Source organism: Pongo pygmaeus, chromosome 12 (assembly GCF_028885625.2).
Source record: "Pongo pygmaeus isolate AG05252 chromosome 12, NHGRI_mPonPyg2-v2.0_pri, whole genome shotgun sequence".
NCBI classification, from domain to species: Eukaryota; Metazoa; Chordata; class Mammalia; order Primates; family Hominidae; genus Pongo; species Pongo pygmaeus.
Genome location: NC_072385.2, coordinates 100,948,396 through 100,967,509, shown reverse-complemented (window position 1 = coordinate 100,967,509; position 19,114 = coordinate 100,948,396). Strand labels below are relative to the sequence as shown.

At 44.4% G+C, this 19,114-nt stretch overlaps 1 protein-coding gene across 11 annotated transcripts in view; it reads left to right on the top strand.

The window, feature by feature from the left end:
• Nucleotides 1-534: 534 nt before the first annotated feature.
• The window catches only part of LTBP1 (latent transforming growth factor beta binding protein 1), a 443,088-nt gene continuing 424,508 nt past the window's right edge, over nt 535-19,114 (top strand). For 8 of the 11 annotated variants that reach the window (XM_063648826.1, XM_063648825.1, XM_063648827.1 and 5 more), the window contains exons 1-2: nt 775-1,398; nt 2,458-2,528. In XM_063648826.1, the coding sequence (XP_063504896.1) occupies nt 908-1,398; nt 2,458-2,528 (562 nt within the window). In that variant the 5' untranslated portion in view covers nt 775-907. Of the gene's footprint in view, nt 1,399-2,457; nt 2,529-19,114 lie in introns of all 11 variants that reach the window. The other 3 variants (XM_054475443.2, XM_054475439.2, XM_063648824.1) reach the window with 2 other exon arrangements.

The following is a 19,114-nucleotide window of genomic DNA, read 5'->3' as shown; positions in this document are numbered from 1 at the left end:
GCGCCCTCTGCTGCCCGCCCTGCACTCCCATCCCTGTCAAGCAAAGAGTAGGGTACCAGAGGCTGCAGACCGAGAAGCAGCCACCGGGACTTTACAGCCCCATAGGGAGCCACCTAAACGGTTTCCGATGGAGACCTCAGCGCGCCCCGACAGCCCTTTCTGGGGCCCGATTTGGTATCTGAATTCAACCCCGCAGCAAGTATCCCAGCAAACACGGATAAGAAAATGCCGGGGCTTCCAAACAATATCAAACGCATGGGGCTTCTGAAAGGACAGGACCGTTCAGTAACTTTGCTGAGCCCTTTGTCCTCTCCAGGGACAGGGGACCGGGGCGTGGGGACCTCCGCCTCGGCGACCCACGGGGGCAACCCCTGTGGATGTGGAGGGTGGTGGCGCGCCTTCGGGCTCCTCGCACGCCTTCCCCAATTAGGATCTGCCGCCTGACGTCACGTCTGCCGGAGATTGGCTGCTCAGGTCTGACACTCGGGGCCACGGGAGAGAAACTTTTAAAAGACTTCGCCGCCGGGGCTGCCTCGGAGTGTCCCGCGCGCTCTCGCTTGCTCTCGGCCACCCTCGCCGGGCCCCGAGGCGGCGCGCGCTGCACCCCCCTGCCGGGCGCGCGGACCCTCACCTTGCACGGCCCGCTCCCCTCGCCCCTCCCCGCTCCCGGGGCTCCGCGCTCCCCACCCCCACGCCCTCCTCCTGCTCCCAGCCACAATCGGCCGGGGTCTGGGGCCGCTCAGCCGCCCGCAGAGCCTCCTCCCTCGCCACCGACTTGGCCTCCTCCCGCCTTTCCCGGGCTCTCGGCAGCTCTCGGGGGAGCCTGAACGCGCGGGGAAAGGCGAGCCGCACGGCCGGGGGAGGGAGCCGGACCGCGCGCGGCCGGTCGCGTCGGCTGGGGCCCGCGATGGCGGGGGCCTGGCTCAGGTGGGGGCTCCTGCTCTGGGCAGGGCTGCTCGCGTCCTCGGCGCACGGCCGGGTGCGGAGGATCACCTACGTGGTGCACCCGGGCCCCGGCCTGGCAGCCGGCGCCTTGCCCCTGAGCGGGCCCCCGCGTTCCCGGACCTTCAACGTCGCGCTCAACGCCAGGTACAGCCGCAGCTCGGCGGCTGCCGGCGCCCCCAGCCGTGCCTCCCCCGGGGTCCCCTCGGAGAGGACCCGGCGCACGAGCAAGCCGGGCGGCGCGGCCCTGCAGGGGCTCAGACCGCCGCCGCCGCCGCCGGAGCCTGCGCGTCCCGCGGCCCCCGGCGGGCAGCTCCACCCCAAGCCCGGCGGCCACCCGGCAGCCGCCCCGTTCACCAAACAAGGCAGGCAAGTCGTGCGCTCCAAGGTGCCGCAGGAGACCCAGAGCGGCGGGGGCTCTAGGCTGCAGGTTCACCAGAAGCAGCAGCTGCAGGGGTAAGCCCACACCCCCTTCCGCCCGCCCGCCCGCCCGCCTCGCGCGCGCCGCCCGCGGAGGGACCTGCGGGGTCAGGGCCACTCGGAGCCCCGCGGTGGCCAGGGCGGTCGCGCGCGGTGGGTCGGCTGTCTCTCCCCGCCTCCGCCTGCGCTGAGCGCCGCGGGAAGAGGGGAGTGCGGTGAAGCCCAGGAACTTTTACTGACGTGAAACTCCGAGTGCATTGTTACCGAGCTGCGGGTAAACACAAAAGGCATTTCTGCCTGGGGCGTAACCTTCTGCGCACAAACCCAACTGCTTCTAGAAGACGGGCGTAAACTTGAGGTCACTACAGTTTAATCCCTCAGCATCAATTAAACTCTGCAACTGAGTTTTAATTTTGGTCTAGGTAATGAAAAAAATGTTTCGAGGGCGGGCTAGCCGTCAAGATCCAGCTCCTGTTCTGTGGCCTGGAACTTTGCAGCATCAGAGAAATCATGGGCTTGGACTTCGCTGCACCTGTGGGGTCTGCTTTCCTGGGGTGGGGTGTCTTGGTATTGATAAAAGTTTTGGTTGGAATGTTTCTGTTATTGGGCGCTCATAGTGTCTTCCCTTTGTGAGAATTCATCTCAGGTTGGGGTGTGGGGGAAAACTTGTTTTGCTTAGTTGGCATGTTTTTTTCAGGGGTGATTCCAGGCCGTGTGCCCTCACTCCTTTTTGGACAGTTCTCTCTGAAACTCATTTCCAATTTAAAATGTTGGCCCAGATAATAGAAAAAATAAATTTGGCTCTACTGTAATTTGGGGGTAAGAAAACCATTTGTTGGGCCCTGTTCTCCCTTCCTGTATAGCCCTAGGTTATGCAGGCTTTTTGGTTCTCCCAGCATTCCCTGATATATGTATGGGCCTTGCCCCTCTGCTTGGGCAGCTTTGGGTTGGGCATCCGGGGTACCTGTTAGGACTCTCTCTCATCCAGAGGGTTGCAGAAGCTGGAGGCTGGCCTTTCTGGAACATGCTGGAAGCTTGGGTTCTTGGGAAGGGGGTCTTTCTGCTGCTGGACTCAGCGATCTTGCTTTGTTTCAGGGTCAATGTCTGTGGAGGGCGGTGTTGTCATGGCTGGAGTAAGGCCCCTGGCTCCCAGAGGTGCACCAAACGTAAGTTGCCATGTTCATAGTGGCCCTGCACAGTAGGCAAAGGTGGGGGAGGTGTCCACATGGGGGCATCTCACAAGGGCCTCTTGAAAGGGCTCGAGGGAAGTTGAAGTCTGAAATACAATCCATCCAGGCTTCATTACCACCTAGGAAGGGCTGAGTCAGGGTAATGTTAGTATCAATGCCAGCAGCAATACATTGTACAGAACAGTGCTGTGCATCCAAGACTTCTCTGAACTCAACGGAGATATTCATCACTCGGGCACATCTGTGAATCAGGAGTTAGGAAAAAAATTTCCATTTGAGGATATGCCGCATGGCAGAACCAATGTAATTAATTTGAGCATGATACCAACAAATGAAAGACATTCTTTACGGTGATGGCAGGAGGGGATTGGGGAGTAGAGGGCCCTATTCTGGAGTAAAACATCAATAGTTTTTATAGCTTCCTGAAAACAGCAACCAGAATCCTTCATCCTTGAGGCCTGATGGTTTTCTAGAATGCATTTCTCTGCTGCTCATCAGAACTGACGGATGGGGTTCTCTGCAGTGCTTCTGCATTTCACATGCATGCCCAGCAGTGTTTTTAAAAAAATGTGTTAATGATGCATATAGATTTGAGAACACTGGAAAATTTTTCTCCTATGCATTGTGAAATTAAGGATCAGATTAAAATGTATTTTGAGGCTCTTCTTGACGAATTGATGCTATCGGGTGCTCATTGGACATAAAGGAGTCTTACCTTCTCCCTCAGAAAAAGTGAAGCATTCTTAGTTGTTCTTTGCATAGAGATTGAGGCATTCCTATGTGGATTGGAATTGTCCAAAATTTCTGCTGCTTGAATTTTAAAATACAGGTGGATGAATTTAAAAAATTTCCGATACAGTCAATCTAGTGACCTTGTTTGTTAAATGTCTTCAATCCTGAAGGAAACAGAAAGGCTTTGGCATACTGGCCTTACTTTTGTAAAAAGGGGAATGTCCACAGGTTTTATGATGTCTTATGATCAAGCAGTAATTGCAGGCATGAACAGCCTTCTGACTATTGAACTCAAACCACTAGATCAGAAATGCTCAGGGTTCTAGGCATTTTAGATTAAGTCATAATTTTTCATTTTGTAACTTCTTAAATTATACTTGTCAGAAATGTGTTAGCATTTGTTTAGAATTTAGCATTGCTCAGGCCAAATGACACGCCCCCACTCCCCTCAGTAACTCATTCTGTCCAAAACCTGCTATGATATGGTTTGTCTGTAACATGGAGATAACTCATCTGTTACAGCACCATTGCAATGGGATATTGCTGAGTAAAGGTTAAAAATACAGAATGGGGCCTGGTGCAGTGACTCACGCCTGTAATCCCAGCACTTTGGGAGGCCAAGGCGGGTGGATGACTTGAGGCCAGTAGTTCGAGACCAGCCTGGGCAGCATGGCAAAACCCCATCTCTACTAAAAATACAAAACACTAGCCAGGTATGGTGGTGTGTGCCTGTAATCCCAGCTACTGGGGAGGCTAAGGCAGGAGAATTGCTTGAACCCAGGAGGTGAAGGTTGCAGTGAGCCGAAATCGCTCCACTGTACTCCAGCCTGGACGACAATGACTCTGTCTCAAAAAAAAAAAAAAAAAAAAAAAAAAAATTACCCGGGCATGGTGGCGCATGCCTGTAATTGTAATCCTGGCTACTCAGGAGTCTGAGTCAAGAGAATTGCCTGTACCTGGGTAGAGGAGATTGCGGTGAGCAGAGATTGTGCTGGGCGATGCAGAGAGACTCCATCTCAAGAAAAGAAAAGAATTCAGAGCAGGATTTTACAGATAGGCAGAAGCTCCTTGATGCCTGTTGGAGAGAATGCTCTAAGGCTTTTTAATAAGTTTGCTTGGCAAATGATGCAATTGAGTTCTGTCTCTGAAAAGAGGATAGGCCCCCATTTTCAGGTTGCTTGGGGAATTCGGGGATCCAAAGATGTTCTAGAAGATCCCAAGATGTTCCGGATCTTGGGGAATCAATTCATGGCTTCCTGCTTCTGCAGGCAAGAGAGGCAAAGAAGTGTGTGCCTGGGTTTAGCTGGGTTTGCCCCCTGGTAATCCAGAGAGATCACAGAAGACTGCTGGTCGGAAAAATCAGTGTTGAAGTTACTTACAGGGCTCTAGAGGAGGTTGCTATATTGGTTTAATCTTACGGTACCTACAACCGATGCTTCTAGCATTTGGCTTAACTTTTCCCGCTGGCTTCTAGGAGGTAGCCCTTGGACAGTACCAGCATCTAAGCAATGTGACATCACTTTCCTTTTCTATGGTTTTCAGCATTCAGAAGTTGAACCTTCCTGTACTTCCCAGTTTAACAAATGAATTTAGGTACAAATGCTAGAAACTTAATTCACAGCTCTCTTCAGAAATAATTGTGTTTTTAAAAGGCATGCTGGGGTAGGTCAGCGTGCGATCCAAAATAATGTCTCTCTGAGATGGATATTTAAAATAGGGGACTTACTTTGCATGTGTCTGGGAGATCCAGAGAGCTGAGAGAGCCTTCTACCTTCAGATGGGACCACTGCGGTTCCTGCTGATGCTATAAACCTTGTGTCCATGACTGAGTAGTATGATGCCAGGAAAGACTCCTGGCTTTGGGGTCAGAAGACCTAAATTCAAGTGCTGAAGCCCTCACTAGCTGTGTGGCCTCGGGGAGTTCACTTGACCTGCCTGACCTATATCTTCCCACTCAGAAATGACTGTGCCAAAACCTTGCCTTCTTTATAGGATGGTTGCAGGTATTAAGATGAAAAAAATGGGTATGAAAGCCTTGGTGAAACCAGAAAGATTAATATTAGAGATTAGTATTGGATCAAGCCAAGTAAATTCTGTCTCCTTTATCGATAACTTGGTTTTCTTCTGTTTGTGGTTTCCTTCTCTCACTTCCTTATTATGCTGAGATTGAACAATTACACTTGGGTATAGTTTATTACAGATAAGAGTACAAAAACCAATGATATGCCCACATGAAGTTCCCCCTTATAATAGTCATCATAAAATATGCATGTACATTTAAATGTATAACCCAGGATGTCTTCTAATTGTCATTACACGTTGAAGATAATGAAGAATTTGAGTTTATATAGGTCATGTCCAATTGATGCAAAAAAAATTTCTGTGTAAGAGATTGGAAGTGTTCATGTTGTTCAGTATTTGCCTAATCCAGTGAAGAAAATAAGGTATCCCTTTGAGCAAGCCTGGTTTGTTTTTAGTTGATTGAAACCTAATTTAAATGGACCATGATCAAATGCTTCTGAAGACAAAGATTTAGTGAACCTTAAATTGCAAATCAGAGAGATGTGAACAAGCAAGCGGCAGACCCACACAAGGGCAAAGAATGGGTATGTGCACTCACCAAAGTGGTCCTCTAGGTTGTAGCTGCCCAGTCACTATGTAGAGACGCCTGGTTGCGTGTTAATGTTGCTTTTCCAGACGCCCTTTGTGTGTGGATCCCTAGGAATTGAAATTATCGTGTGGGATGTGTCGTTTTAGTTAATATTGGATGACTCTTGATAGCGTTACCTGTTTTGGACAAAAGAGATGGAGAGATGGAACACATTTGTGCTCTTTCCAAGGAATTAACATTTAAAGGAAGGTTTTGTGGGTTAGGGACTTTGTCTTCCAAGTGGGGCATTAAACCCCTGATGTGTAACATTTTTGCCTCCTATCATTTTTGTAGTTTGTTTTTTTTCTGTGCCCAAACTGCACCTCCCCCCATGCCCTGCATTGGTTCTTCCAGTCTTTTTGCCCCCGTCTCAGGGTAAGTGCAGGCCAGACCGAGACATTGCCGGTAGGCTCAGCTTTAATGAGAAGACCGGACATGGGAATAGGCAATACAAAAGAATGAGAGGAGAGTGAGGCTGGGCTGGCAGGGTTATGGGGTAGAAGGAAGAGAGATGATGGCAGATACAAATCCAAAGCGGGTGCCTGGCACATTGCAGGCCTTCCATACACGCATGGATGGTTCTTTCATTTACTATTTAGCTTTTACCATGTGCCAGTTTCTATGAATAGAGGAGAAACACAGCCAGCTGTAGGGAGTGCAGGTCTGTTTTTACTCACTTAACTCATGGCACATCAAATGACTTGTTCTCTCCTTAGCGAGAAACAGAAAATCGATATTCCATTGCTTTTCCATTGGCATTCAGCCCATGCTACTTTGGGGGAAAAAACCCAACTCTAGACATTTTCCTTAAATTATATGCAAAGGAGACAGAGTCACATGCACCCTTGGTGCTCAGAGATGCAGTGGTGGATGGCATCATCCAGGAGGGTGTGATGTGGCTGGAGTTCAGGTGACCTAGAGAACTGTCTCAGGCTGTCCCCCATCCCTCTTGGCTTGGCATCGTGCTTGCCAAACTTGGGAGTCGAGCCCAGAGTGATTATATATTTTTTTGTATGCCTGCTATGGCCATTGGCAGCTGCTTTGCCAATAGATCTGCAGTGAGGTTTACCATGGCAACTGCTAGGAGGGCCACCCCGGCCCCCATGTGGGAGGGTCAGCTGGAGAATCTTGTCATGTGACGCAGACAACCTCGGTGAAGAGAGAGGAACCCAGAGGTCAAGTTCACACTAGGTCAAATATGTGTTCTCAAGACTAGTTAAAATCCGCATTTAGGAACCATAAATTCTACACTGTAATAGTGCTTAAACCTTCATGATGAAGCCCTCCTCCAGCCCATGGGCCTGCTGAGGACGCTGCCTGCCCCCTGCCTGCTCTGCTTTATCGAAGTTTTTGCTGCCCAGTAAACCCTGGGCCCTTAGGAAGCCTGACTTGTTGAAAAGACCTTTGACAACCACAGGGTTTTGCTGTTTCTGACCCTGTTATTTGTTGTTTTGGATATTTCAGACATACTCAAACATGTTCGAGAGCTCAAATTTTCCTAAAGTGCAGATTTTGCTTCCCAGTCCTTCCTAGCAATGAACAGAGGCAACTTGGAGTGCGAGGGCTATGTCACCACCCTTTTAATACGGACCAAAATCAGGTCCAGCAGAGAGGAGCTGCCGATGGGGTGGGGGTAACTTGCCCGGTGCTGTGGAGCTTACAGAGAGCATTTTCTTGATCTTCACACCCTGTAGTGTCATTGAGGCAGGCATGCTTTATTACCCCTATTCCAGACAGTGGGGCAGTGCTCAGATGCCACTGCAGGTCTTGTGGCTCTTCCTACTTCCCTGGGCTTCCTGGACGTTCAGTGCTGTGACATTCTTTCTTGAGGTCTTGGTCTGAAAACTGTCCTGACAGTCCTCAGTTATCTGGATTGGCTTCCACTGCCTGACTTCACATCATGATTTTCCAAGCTATGTGAGTTTTCTCGGGCTTCTGGAACAAGTTCCACAAGCTGGGTGACTTAGAACGATAGAAGTGTATTGTCTCACAGTTCTGCAGTCCAGAAGTCCAATGTCAAGGTGTTGATGGGGTTACTTCCTTCTGAAGGCAGTTCTAGGCCTCTCTCCTTGGCCTGTAGATGGCTGTCTCTTCCCTGTGTCTTTATACATTGTCTTCTGTGTGTGTCTGTCTCTGTGTCCAAATTTCTCCTTTTTATAAGGACATCAGTCACATTGTATTAGCGCCTCTGCCCCCTCCACCAATGATCCCATTTTAACTTGATTACCTCTGTAAAGAACCTATCTCCAACGGTGGTCACATTCTGAGGTACTTGGGGTTAGGACTTCAACACTTTTTTCTTTGTTTTTGTAGGGGGAGTACAATTCAATTCATGATGTAAGCCTGTGGATGCCTTGCACATAGGCTGGAGAGATGGGCTATTCAGAGTTGGCTCATTCCTGGGGCACTTGGGAACCCTAGCAGCTTACCCAAGGATGGGTGGGCGGGGCTTTGACTGGGCCCCTGCCACACAATCTGTGACTGTGGATCTAATTTGGTTACTTTTCTACTGCAGCAGCTCTGGCTGCTCCAGGGGGTGTTAGGAGAGATGAGGAATTGGCCACAGGTAATTTTGGTGATGCCTCAGGCCATTTTTACTGGGGCTCTTTTAAAGAGATTCTAGATTGGTGTTTCTTACACATGAATGTCCAGCGGGACCACTGGAAGGGTTTGTTAAAATGTTAAAACTTGTTAAATTCAACAAATTGAATCAAAATCTTTGGGGTTTTTAACAAGCATCCCAAATTATGCTGATGGAGGTGGCCCACAGTTTGAGAAACTGATCTGGAAGGAACTCAGTCCTGGGCAATATTTATGACCCTTTATGTGGTAATTTAAAGGCCAACCTCAACGCTTAACAATTTAGAGAAACCTCTCAAGCAAGGCAGGAACCCTCTAAACATTGGGATAGCTCGGATTTGAAGAATGTATATACAGTCAAAGATTGCTGCACATGCAGTTTTTACATCCAGTTTTTCTTTAGTTAGTTGAATGTTTAATGTATATATGTGTATTTTTGGGAGAGCTGGAAATTTGCAAAATTGTTGCTGCATCAGTGATTATGTAGAGTGCCTTTTAAAAAAGATTTAAACACTTTGGAACACTTGGGTGTTTTTTTCCACTAATTTTTTTTTAATTACAAAATTTTTAAAGTTATATATATGTATATTTTTGCGAGAGCTGGAAGTTTGCAAAATTGTTGCTGCATCAGTGATTACATAGAGTGCCTTTTAAAAAAGATTTTTTGGAACATTTGGGTGTTTTTTTCCACTAAATTTTTTTTTTAATTACAAAATTTTTAAAGTACACACAAACATAGAAGCTGCCCATCAGGGTCATGTTTTTAAAAGCTCCCTGATGTGGTAGTTAAGTACAATGATTTTTACATAAAGGAGAAACTGTGGTCTTATCTTTCTCTAAATGCATGGTTTACTAATGGTTTCCTGCTTTCTTAGTGGAGAGAAAATATTACATAATTTGTTGGTGTGACACAAATTGGTTGTTTTGGTACTTATGGAAAAATACATCAGGGCTGTATTTGCAAGCATACCTCAGATATGGAGGGTTCAGTTCCAGCAAATATCTCAATAAAGTGAGTCACAAATTCTTTGGTTTCCCAGTACATGTAAAAGTCATGTTTATACTATATTGTGGACTATTAAGTGTACAATAATAGCATTATGTCTAAAAAGGCAAGTGTATACCTTAATTAAAAATATTTTGTTACTAAAAAATGGAATGATCAAGTGAGCCTTGAGTGAGTCGTCATCTTTTTGCTAGTGGAAGGTCTTGCCTTGATATGGATGGTTGCTGAAAGTTGGGGTGGCTGTGGCACTTTCTTTAAAATAAGAAAATAATGAAGTTTGCTGCACTAATTGACTCCTTTCATGAAAGCTTTCTCTGTAGCATACAGTGCTGTTTGATAGCATTTGGCCTACTGTATAACTTCTTTCAAAATTGGAGTCGGTCTTCTCAAACCCTACTGCTGCCTTATCATCTGTTTGTATAAAATTATAAATTCTTTGTTGTTATTTCAACAATGCTCACAGCATCTTTGAATAGATTCTGTGAGTAGATTCCATCTCAAGAAACCACCTTCTTTGCTCATTCATAAGAAGGAGCTCCTCATCTGTTCAAGTTCGAACATGAGATTGCAGCAATTCAGTCCCATCTTCAGGCTCCACTTTTAATTCTCTTGCTATTTCCACTACCTCTGCAGTGACTTCCTCCACTGAAGTCTTGAACTCCTCCAAGTCATCCATGAGGGCTGGAATCAGCTTCTTCCAAACTCCTGTTAATGTGGATATTTTAATCTCCTCCCGTAAATCATGAATGTTCTTAATGGCATCTAGAATGGTGAATCCTTTCCAGAAGGTTTTCGATTTACTTTGCCCAAATCCATCAGAGGAATCACTATCTATGACAGCTATAGCCTTATGAAATGTATTTCTCAAATAAGAAGACTTGAAAGTTGAAATTACTCTTTGACCCATGGACTACAGAATGGATGATGTTTTAGCAGGCATGAAAATGACGTTAATCTCCATGTACATCTCCATCACAGCTTACAGGTGACCAGGTGCATAGTCAGTGAGGAGTAATATTTTGAAAAGAACCTTTCTGAGCAATAGGTCTCAACAGTGGGGTTAAAAAATTCAGTTAACCATGCTGTAAACACACAGACTGTCATCCGGGCTTTGTTGTTCCATTTACAGAGCACAGGCAAAGCAGATTTAGCATAATTCTTAAGGGCCCTGAGATTTTTAGAATGGTAAATTAGCTTTGGCTTCAACTTAAAGTCACCAGCTGTGTTAGCCCCTAAAAGGAGAGTCAGCCCATCCTTTGAAACATTGAGGCCAGGAATTGACTTCTCAGTTTTCTTCAAGAACTTTTTCTTTGCATTCACAACTTCGCTAACTGGTGTAAGAGGTCTAGCTCTTGGCCTGTCTTGGCTTTCTACCTGCCTTCCTCACTTAGCTTTTGATTTAAGGTGAGAGATTTGTGAGTCTTCCTTTCACTTGAGCCCTTAGAGGCCATTGTAGGGTTATTAATTAGCCTGACTTCAATATTGTTGTGTCTCAGGGAATAGGGAAGCCCAGGGAAAGGGAGAGAGATGAGGGAACGGCTGGTCGGTGGAGCAGTCAGAACACACACAACATTTCTCAGTTAAGTTTTCTGTCTCATATTGGGTATGATTTGTGGTGCCCCAAAACAACTACAATGGTAACATGAAAGATCACCGATCACATATCACTGTAACGGATACATTAATAGTGAAAAAGTGTGAAATATGAGAATTTCCAGAATGTGACACAGAGACAGAAAGTGAGCACTTGCTATTGGGAAAATATTGCCAGTAGACTTGTTGCATGCAAGGTTGTTACAAACCTTCCATTTGTAAGAAACACAGTGTTTGCGAAGTGCAGTAAAGTGAAGCAAAATAAAATGAGGTCTGCCTGTATATGTATATACTGATGTGTGTCTGTTAATTTTTCCTGCCTGTTATGGATTGAGCACATCATGTAGACACAGTCCATTGGATACTGAAATTCTGTGCATACATCGCCATCGAGACCCATGACTGTGTGGTTATAAGAAGGAGGTGCCACTGCTTACTCCCCTCCTCTCCCTTCTATCTTACCTGCTTTTGTTGCCTTTCTCCTCTTCCTCCCCTTACTTGGTCTCAGTTTGGTTTGTCCTGAATGGCAGGCATTATGGCTCAGTGGTTGGAAGTTCAGTCTTTGGCATTAGAATAGCTCCTAATTGACCTTAATACTTCCTCACTGTGTAATCTCAGACAGTCAAGCTTGAGACCTGGAGCAGGGCTAAGTTAACTCCATTCGCAAAATAGGAATAATGATGGTCTCTGTCATCATCCAGGGGCTTGCTATGGGGCTGCATTAGGTAATATATTAAAAGTGCATAGAGAGCAGGGCCCCTGCAGAGTAGTTGACAAAAATGAGCTCGCAGCACCTTTCATTTGTCTGCTCAGGACCACTTCCTCCTGGGCACCACTGCTTCTTCCATGCCCGTCTTCTGAGATCCTTGGGGGCTGATCCTGTTTGGTGCTCCCTAAGCAGATTCTATTTGATGCTCCCTAAGCACTCTGATTTCACTCTTAGTTGGCTCTGGGTATGGCTGAGCCAGGTGGAAGAGGCATCTGTCCCCTCATCAGTGTTGAGCTCCTGGGAAGCAGGTCCCTTGCTTTGCCACAGTACAAGTGCCACAGTACAAATGCTACCTAGGAATAGAATAGAGTTGAGTCAAACTAGCATTTCTGATTTTGCTGTTGCTGATGCTGTCCTCTAAATACTATAGAAAGAATTCTTTCTGTTTTCTTTGTTTACTCTCACCTTTTGGCAATAATTTCCACTTGTTTTTCTTTCCTGCATTTTCTGTCTGTACTTTTCCTTGCCCAGCAGACACTGCTGATTATGACAGCTTTTTCAAGGGCACAGCACCTTACTCTGTTTCCTCCTGCCTTTGCTCTGTAAGGCTGCTCTGGCATGGCCCAAATTGAGATGACTTTTCCTTTCTCCCTGCCAATTTTAGAATCTTTCTGTTCAACATCATCATCTGATAGAGATTTGGGACTAAGTAAAATGAATGTTGTATGATTTTCCCTGTAATTTTAGATCCCCAAATACTGTTCTTGGCCAACTACACTATTCCCTGTGGCTTTTTTACTCCACCACATTTGAGTAATATTGTTGGCATGGTCATAAGTAAACAGTTTGAAAATGTCGTGTTTTGTAAACTAGAAGATGGATGGGCTGGTTTTTTAATACATGCTCTTGGTTCTGCTGGGCCAAAGGAAAGATGAATTTGGTCAGTAGATGGGAAGATGAATTAGAGGAAGGTGTTGCTATCCGAAGTTGATGTGGCCAACTTTAGAGATCAGTTATTTAGAGGTGAAAACCGAGTGACTGGAGGCAACTCTTCAGAGGGATTTGGATAATGCAGTTAGAGGGAATTTTTATAGAGGAGATAGCATGCTACCAGTAAGAAGCCGCCAACAGAAAATATGATAATAAAGTAAGGAAAATAGAAGGATAAGGATCTTTTGTCTTTGTAAATTTAGACATGTTTTTATTTCTTTGTAGAATTACCAGACAATTCCAATGTGGCTTTTAATCTTTCATGAACTTCATTTTATTATTGCTGTATATATATATGTGTGTGTGTGTATGTATATGTGTATATACATGTATATGCGTGTGTGTATATATACGTATATGTACGTGTGTATATATACGTATATGTACGTGTGTATATATACGTATATATACGTGTATATATATGTGTATATATATATATATTTGAGATGGAGTCTTGCTTTGTCGCCCAGGCTGGAGTGCAGTGGTGTGATCTCAGCTCACTGCACCCTCTGCCTCCTGGGTTCCAGCGATTCTTCTGCCTCAGCCACCTGGGTACCTGGGATTACAGGCACCTGCCACCACACCTGGCTAATTTTTGTATTTTTAGTAGAGATGGGGTTTCACCACGTTGGCCAGGCTGGTCTTGAACTCCTGACCTTAGGTAATCTACCTGCCTTGGCCTCCCAGAGTGCTGGGATTACAGGTGTGAGCCACCACACCCAGCCTATTATTGCTATTTTTAATTAAATGTAGCGTCTCCATCCTCCCATATGCATTTCATGTTCACACCATAGCGAGTAGACAGTTAACACTTAGCATCTTCAAAATATGATTATTGTAAAAGCTATTTAAATAAGCCGAGACTTATCACTTCACCTTCATAAATCATTCAAGGATGACGATACTTCTGCCTCTTCACTGGCTGTGAAACTTCAAGCAGATTAATGAACTCCTCTGAGACTTTTCTCAACCTTCAGACGGGAAGAGTACCCTCATCACACAACTTCATTCATGTTGTTGTAAATATCAGGCATACAAATCCTCTTTGCTCTGAATGCTTGTCACATTGCATCATAGACATTTATGTATTGTCTGGCATTCCTGCTTGAATGTGAGCTCTATGAGGGTAGGGATTATACTATAGTCATCTTTTTGTCTTCAGTACCTGGTAAGCATGTACACCTTTATGGAATGAATGAATGAATGAATGAATGGATTGATTTGTTGTACTTTCACCAAGCTCCTATATAGTAGGTTTTGGTACACGGAAGGTGTTAAGATGACTTTTTCTTTCTCCCTGCCAATTTTAGAATCTTTCTGCTCAATATCATCATTTGATAGAGATTTGGGACTAAGTAAATGTATGTTGTATGATTTTTTTTCCCTCTAATTTTAGATCCCCAAGTACCACGTACTTGAAAAAACTAAAACAGGGTCACAGGCTAGAGAGTGACAGGAGGTGGAGATGGAGGTGGGGAGAGGGCTAAAAGAAGGTCTCTATAGGAAGTGACATGTGAGGCCTGTGTGATATGAAAGGGTCTGAGAGAAGAGTATTTTAGGCCAACAGAATGGCTAGCATAAAGGCCTTGGAGTGGGGATAGGCCTGGCTTGTTGTGGGAACATAGGTTATTATCGTTGGGTTGTCAGTGAGTGCTGCTGTAATAGGTGATATAAGATAGGGTTGGATCCCAAGTCAAGTCTTATAGGCTGTGTGAGGCCACAGATAAGATAACAAGAGGGGACTGTACAAGACAAGCACAGTCATCACAAGTACTATACAACACGAGTGCATGCAAGTGTATTTTATTACTAAGAAATTAAAGAAAATAAAGGATTTAGTATTTTTTAAGGCATGGAAAAATATCTTACGTAGAAAATTCATTAGATCACTTTGATTGCTATTTTTTTATTGATGAGAAAAACTGCATGTGGAACAGTGAAGTACCCAAGTCCACACACAAATTATTGTCATAGCCTGACCACCTGCCTGGTGCCCAGATTGCCAGACCAGCCCTGTGCTGATTGGACTTCTGGGCCTCTGCCGAGCTCTGGTGGAAAGGCAAGACCTTCAGCAGGGAGCTGCGAGGCTGCGGTTTAGGATGAAAGTGTGAGGGTGAAGAAAGCCAAGTCACTGGTCACTATTGTGTTAAAAGCAAATTAATGGGGATCCTTACATGGTACTAAATTTTAAAAAATGTTCAATCCTTTAAAAATTGATTAAAAATTTTATTTTGATGATCATAGAAAATCTACAGAGAGCTGATAGGTTGTGTTAAAGTGGGAGTTAAATATTTTTGGAACATTTGTATGCTGTTCTGAGGTTTTGTTCATCCCCCCACCTCAACATCTAATTTACAAGTTGGGTTAGTCATTGACTCCGCCTCCCATTTTGTAGTAAAGATCAAGTCAAATGAGGCTCATCACAATGCTTCACAAAAGGGGCCGGGTGTGGTGGCTCATGCCTGTAATCCCAGCACTTTGGGAGGCTGAGGCTGGTGGATCACCTGAGGTCAGAAGTTCGAGACCAGACTGGCCAACATAGTGAAACCCCATCTCTACTAAAAATACAAAAATTAGCCGGGCGTGGTGGTGGGCGCTGGTAATCCCAGATACTTGGGAGGTTGAGGCAGGGGAATCACTTGAAGCAGGAGGTGGAGGTTGCAGTGAATCAAGATTGTGCCATTGCACTCCAGCCTGGGCAACAAGTGGGAAACTGCATCTCAAAAAAAAAAAAAAAAAAAAAAAATGCTTCAATACTTTACAGAAGGGACGTATAAACATAAAGTGACCTTATTAATAAGGTTTTTATAACCATTTTGTACACATTTTTTTTTATAATGTGTTGGTGCATTCCTTGTCTTGAAAAATGGAATGCATAAAAGGTACCCATTTTCAATGAGTTTTTGGTAACTAAAGAATTGGTGTCTCTGATGTTTATACTGACCATCAAGTTTACCAACAGTGTCTCTGGTACATCTCCTAGAAGTTGGTTTGAAAATAAACAAAAATACCTACATCTCCACTTTAATTCTATCCTCCCTGGAATTTATTTTATTCTCCTAAAAGTAGGGTTCGTGCAAAGACAAGAATTCTTTCAAGAGAGCCCTGTTTCTTTTATTTTGAGGTAGTGAAAAGGTTATGTTAAGTTAGTCCAAAATTTCATAGTAATTGAAGGTGAAATAATACAGACAATAAGTAAATTAAAGGTAGAGACTGTTTTTGTTTTACTTTTTCATTCATTTAGGAGATTGGCCTACACAGCAGTTCTCTTTATATACAATAGACCCTCGGTAAGGTTTCTTGATTAGTAAGCATTGCAAGTTTCATTTGTTTCTGAGTGGAAGACCAGCTGAAATCCATTTAAATCAATGAATACTGAGATTATGTTATTAAATGGTTCTTTTTGTTTTATGAGAATGTATATTACAACAAATGTCACTGTGTAAGTTTGGAATGCTGTGTTTTGAGTGTTAGAGGCTCTTTTCTCTGGCAAAATTTTCCGATTTCTTCTTTTAATACAGAGTGCTTGAATGGCACTTCACAGACACTTAGCCTCGTAGCTCTCAAAGTATAGACCCTGGAATGGGGCATCAGCTCCGCCTGGGAACTTGTTAGAAATGCAAACTCTCCAGCCGTGTTAAACCAGGAACTCTGGGATGGGGCCAGCCATCTGTGTTTTAACCAGGCCTCTTGGGGATCCTGATACAGCTGTGGCTTGAGAACCACTGCTCTAGCAGAACCCATCTCCTCCTCCCTTTCCACACCCCCCCACTCTACTGTGATGACTTGTGGTGTGATGAGGGGGACAGGGAAATCAGCTCTTTTGGGCTCCAGGCCTTGAGAGCAGAGGCTTCATTTATCCTTTCCCCCTTCATTTCTGCCTGAGGATGAGTTTGTATGGTATAAAGCCCAGTGGAATGGATCATTTTCCCCAGTCTCAGATGGGAACCTTGGAATCGGATAAGATGTAGCTGTGTATGTTGTTACTGTTGTTATTAATTGTTATTCAGAGACAAGGTCTCACTCTGTAACCCAGGCTGGAGTGTAATGGCGTGATCATAGCTCACTGTGAACTTGCACTCCTGGGCTCAAGCGATGCTCCTGCCTCAGCCCCCAGAGTAGCTAGGACTACAAGTGCATGCCACCATGCCCAGCTATTTTTTTTTTAACTTTTTTGTAGAGGTGGGGTCTCGCTGTGTTGCCCAGGCTGGTCTTGAACTCCTGGCTTCAAGTGATCCTCCAACCTTGGCCTCCCAAAGTGCTGGGATTACAGGTGTGAGCCACTGCACCTGGCCACCATGCACATTAATACACATTCTATACTGTATGCTCACTGAGGAACGGCAAAGAAACCAGTTTTCATTCAGTGAATATACCTATAAATGTGTTTTGTACCTTTAGGTCGTCCTAATTCTGTTCTGTTCCTTAACATAAAAGATGCCTAAACCACACTTCTTCATATTCTTCAAAGCCACATTTATCAAGGTGTGGTTCCAGGACCTCCTACAACAGAACCCCTGTGGGATGCGTAACAAATGCAGGTTGTGGGGCTTTCCCACAGACCTACCAAATTGGAACCCCTGGTAGTAGACCCCTTGGCCCTCATTTTCACAAGCACCTATCTGACTGATCCACACTGAAGCTTGAGGGCCCTGAGTTTAAAGTACATATGCTGGAATATAAGATATCAAAAGTGAAGAACGATGAGAAAGATACTGCAAAATTAATAAAAGTAACAAAGGAGCAACATTTTATTTTAGAAATAGGTGCCATTACTTGTTTCTAAAATAATTTGAAACTGAAATGAAGAACAAGCTGTTGTCTAGAGCATACTCTTGGAATTGGCAGGGATTGTGCTTCCTCGTGTCAAGATCAAGAAGCTCAGATGCAGAGGAGACAAGGCTGTGCTGCTCAGTTGTTCCTTGGGGTCATGCTGACTCCATCCTGGAAGTTGCTGGAGGAATGCATCATATGTTTGGAAACAGCCCACTTGAGGATTTCAGCAATGACACACTTTTTTTATTACATGTGTATTTAGGAGAGGAATTGCCTATTATAAGACTAGGGCCCTTTGTAGAAGGAGCTAAAAAAGGAGCTGGTTTGCTTGTCCTGTGAAATAGGGACTGTTTTCCCCATTGTGCATCTTTTCTTTTCTTTCCACAAAATAAATAAATGCAAAGACATGTCACTTGAATGTTGTATAAAAATCAGGTCTTTTAAAAAATACTTGTTTCTCTCCAAGTAGAAAGGGCATTTTTTCCCCAGGGGAAACTTATTAAAATCATCAGTTATTGTAGTAATAGCTATGCCTCCTTAAAATAAGTAGATTTTTTTTTCTTCCCAGTGCCAGTAGCATGTAGCTATTTCCAAATATGTTAACTTTTGATGAAGCATCCAAATGTTTAAATATCATATAAAGGCCACAGTTCTAAGAAATGGTGTTAAAATTTTGAGAAAATTCAAATTTGAGGAATTACCTAAATACTAAGTACATTAAAAAGTATTTGTAACATTAAAAAAAATTTATGTCAAATATTTTTTAATGTCAAAAATATTTTTTAATACTTAAAAAACTTTAGCACTTTGGGAGGCTGAGGCGGGCGGATCATGAGGTCAAGAGCTCGAGATCATCTGGCCAACATGGTGAAACCCCGTCTCTACTAAAAATATAAAAATTAGCTGGGTGTGGTGGCGTGCGCCTGTAGTCCCAGCTACTCGGGAGGCTGAGGCAGGAGAATCGCTTGAACCAGGGAGGTGGAGGTTGCAGTGAGCTGAGATCGCGCCATTGCACTTCAGCCTGGGGACAGAGCAAGACTATCTTAATAAAAAAAACAAAAAACAAAAACAAACTTTAGTCCTTACTCCTTCAGTCTCAGTTGGGAAAACCATAGAATAATGAAGACAAAGTTACAGATTAAAGCAATAGCTCCATGGCCAAAGTGGACAGTGGAGTTATTAAATAGTGTATTTAAATAGACTTTTGAGAGAAGTTTTAGGTTCAGAGCAAAATTGAACAGAAAGTACAAAATTCCTGTATACCTCTGACCCCACATACACACAACCTCTCCCACCATCAAAATCCTGTCTCTGTCCTGTTACAATTGATGAACCCCTATATTATCACCCAATGTCCATAGTTTATATTAGGGTTCACTCTTGGTGTTGTATATTCCTTGGGTTTTGGCAAATATATAATGACATACATCTACAGTATCATACAGAATAGTTTCACTGCCCTAAAAATCCTCTGTGCCCTGCGTACTCATCCCTTCTTCCTGTCTAAACCCTGACAACCACTGATC